At 42.5% G+C, this 1517-nt stretch overlaps 1 protein-coding gene across 1 annotated transcript; it reads left to right on the forward strand.

The window, feature by feature from the left end:
* Window positions 1–465: 465 nt before the first annotated feature.
* On the forward strand, window positions 466–849 carry H310_12882 (hypothetical protein; the record flags this gene model as incomplete). The annotated part of the gene is made up of 1 exon (XM_008880130.1): window positions 466–849. The coding sequence occupies one exon, from the start codon at window positions 466–468 to the stop codon at window positions 847–849; it is 384 nt and encodes a 127-aa protein (XP_008878352.1).
* Window positions 850–1517: the final 668 nt, after the last annotated feature.

The following is a 1517-nucleotide window of genomic DNA, read 5'->3' on the forward strand; positions in this document are numbered from 1 at the left end:
TATTTTTATTCATCGCAACAGAGCTGAAGCAATTTTATCACAGGTTATGGGATGATAGGGATGCAAATGAAATGTGAGGTGGAGTTTAAATTATTGCGCGCGGGCGGGAGAATAATATCATCAGCCAATGAAGTCACTGTATTCTGGATATTATTGGACAAAAACAAAGTTGAAGCCGAGGAATATTCGAGTGGCGAACCATTCTGACGACCATTGTACCGGTCTTTCCTTGTGGACAAGGTGATCCCCGCAATCCGATTACGGTGGCCATCCTCGAAGCGCTCCCGGATCTGGATACAGCAAGACAACGCACGACCCCATGTCAGTGTTGACGACCCTGCCGTTATTGCCGCTGGAAGCCAAGATGGATAGATTATTGCACTGTGTGCCCAGCCAGCACAGAGTCCTGATCTGAACGTGCTCGACTTGGGCTATTTCAATGCCATCCAGAGTCTGCAACACGAAATGGCAACGCACACATTGGAGGATCTCGTTGCGGCTGTCCTGAAATCGTTTGACGAGCTGCAAGCATCCTTGCTTGACAAGACGTTTATGACGTTACAAAAGGTGATGGAGTGCATTTTTAAGATTGGTGGTGACAACAGCTTTAAGCTACCGCACCAGAAGAAGAATGCATTGCTCAAAAAGGGTCCTTTGCCGCCTCAGTTGGAGTGCGATGACGAAGTTAGCGCGGCGTTGGATGCAATGGGGGAAAGAATTGACTTTGAACGTCGTGTTGACATTCTCAGTGACCTCTTCGACAATGGTTGTCAGTTTCAAGACAAAGCCGACTTGTCGGATTCCATTTGCTCTCAATTAGTTGGCGTCGAGTTAGTTTCAGATGAGTAATAAATGTATGATATCATGCTGTCTCTGGTCGTAAAACAGCAATTTTGAATAAAAATACAGGTCGACGAACCTTTCTTATTTAATTGCTTTACATACTTTCATATAAAATTCACATTTATATAAAGGTGGACTTCATTGTGGAACAGAGGAAGTACTATTTATCTCATCGAAAAAATGTTGTTTATTTACGTCAATTCTCGTGTACCTCCAATCGATTCAACTTGCAACAACCTGTTCAGTTTTACTTCGAAGTATTCGATTCGGTTACGCATCGGACGGAAAACAAAACATTCAAAACAATTGTGCTTTTATTGTCACTGCACAACTGAGCAATGACCGAGATGTTTCCAACATGTCCTTGGCTCTGTTCAATGTGCTGCTCTGGTCAATCATCTGGTCCATCAGGACCAAAATGAGACAAAATCCCAAATGGGACAAAATCCTAATTCAGTCTTAATTCAATTTCTGTACTAGGTATAAAGGAGTACTTCCTATGTCCCATGTTACTCGTCGATTTGAAAAACACACTTGTTCCATATTACTACTCCGGTCCAAAAAAGTTGTCACATGTGCCTTCTCATTGGCGGCATTATTCTGAATTGGACTCTTTTTGAATTCTGATTGGTGCATTAGAATGCACAAGATCTCTCCTTTAATTGGGTAGTTTT

This window comes from Aphanomyces invadans, assembly GCF_000520115.1.
Source record: "Aphanomyces invadans strain NJM9701 unplaced genomic scaffold supercont1.44, whole genome shotgun sequence".
In the NCBI taxonomy this organism is placed as follows: Eukaryota; Oomycota; class Saprolegniomycetes; order Saprolegniales; family Verrucalvaceae; genus Aphanomyces; species Aphanomyces invadans.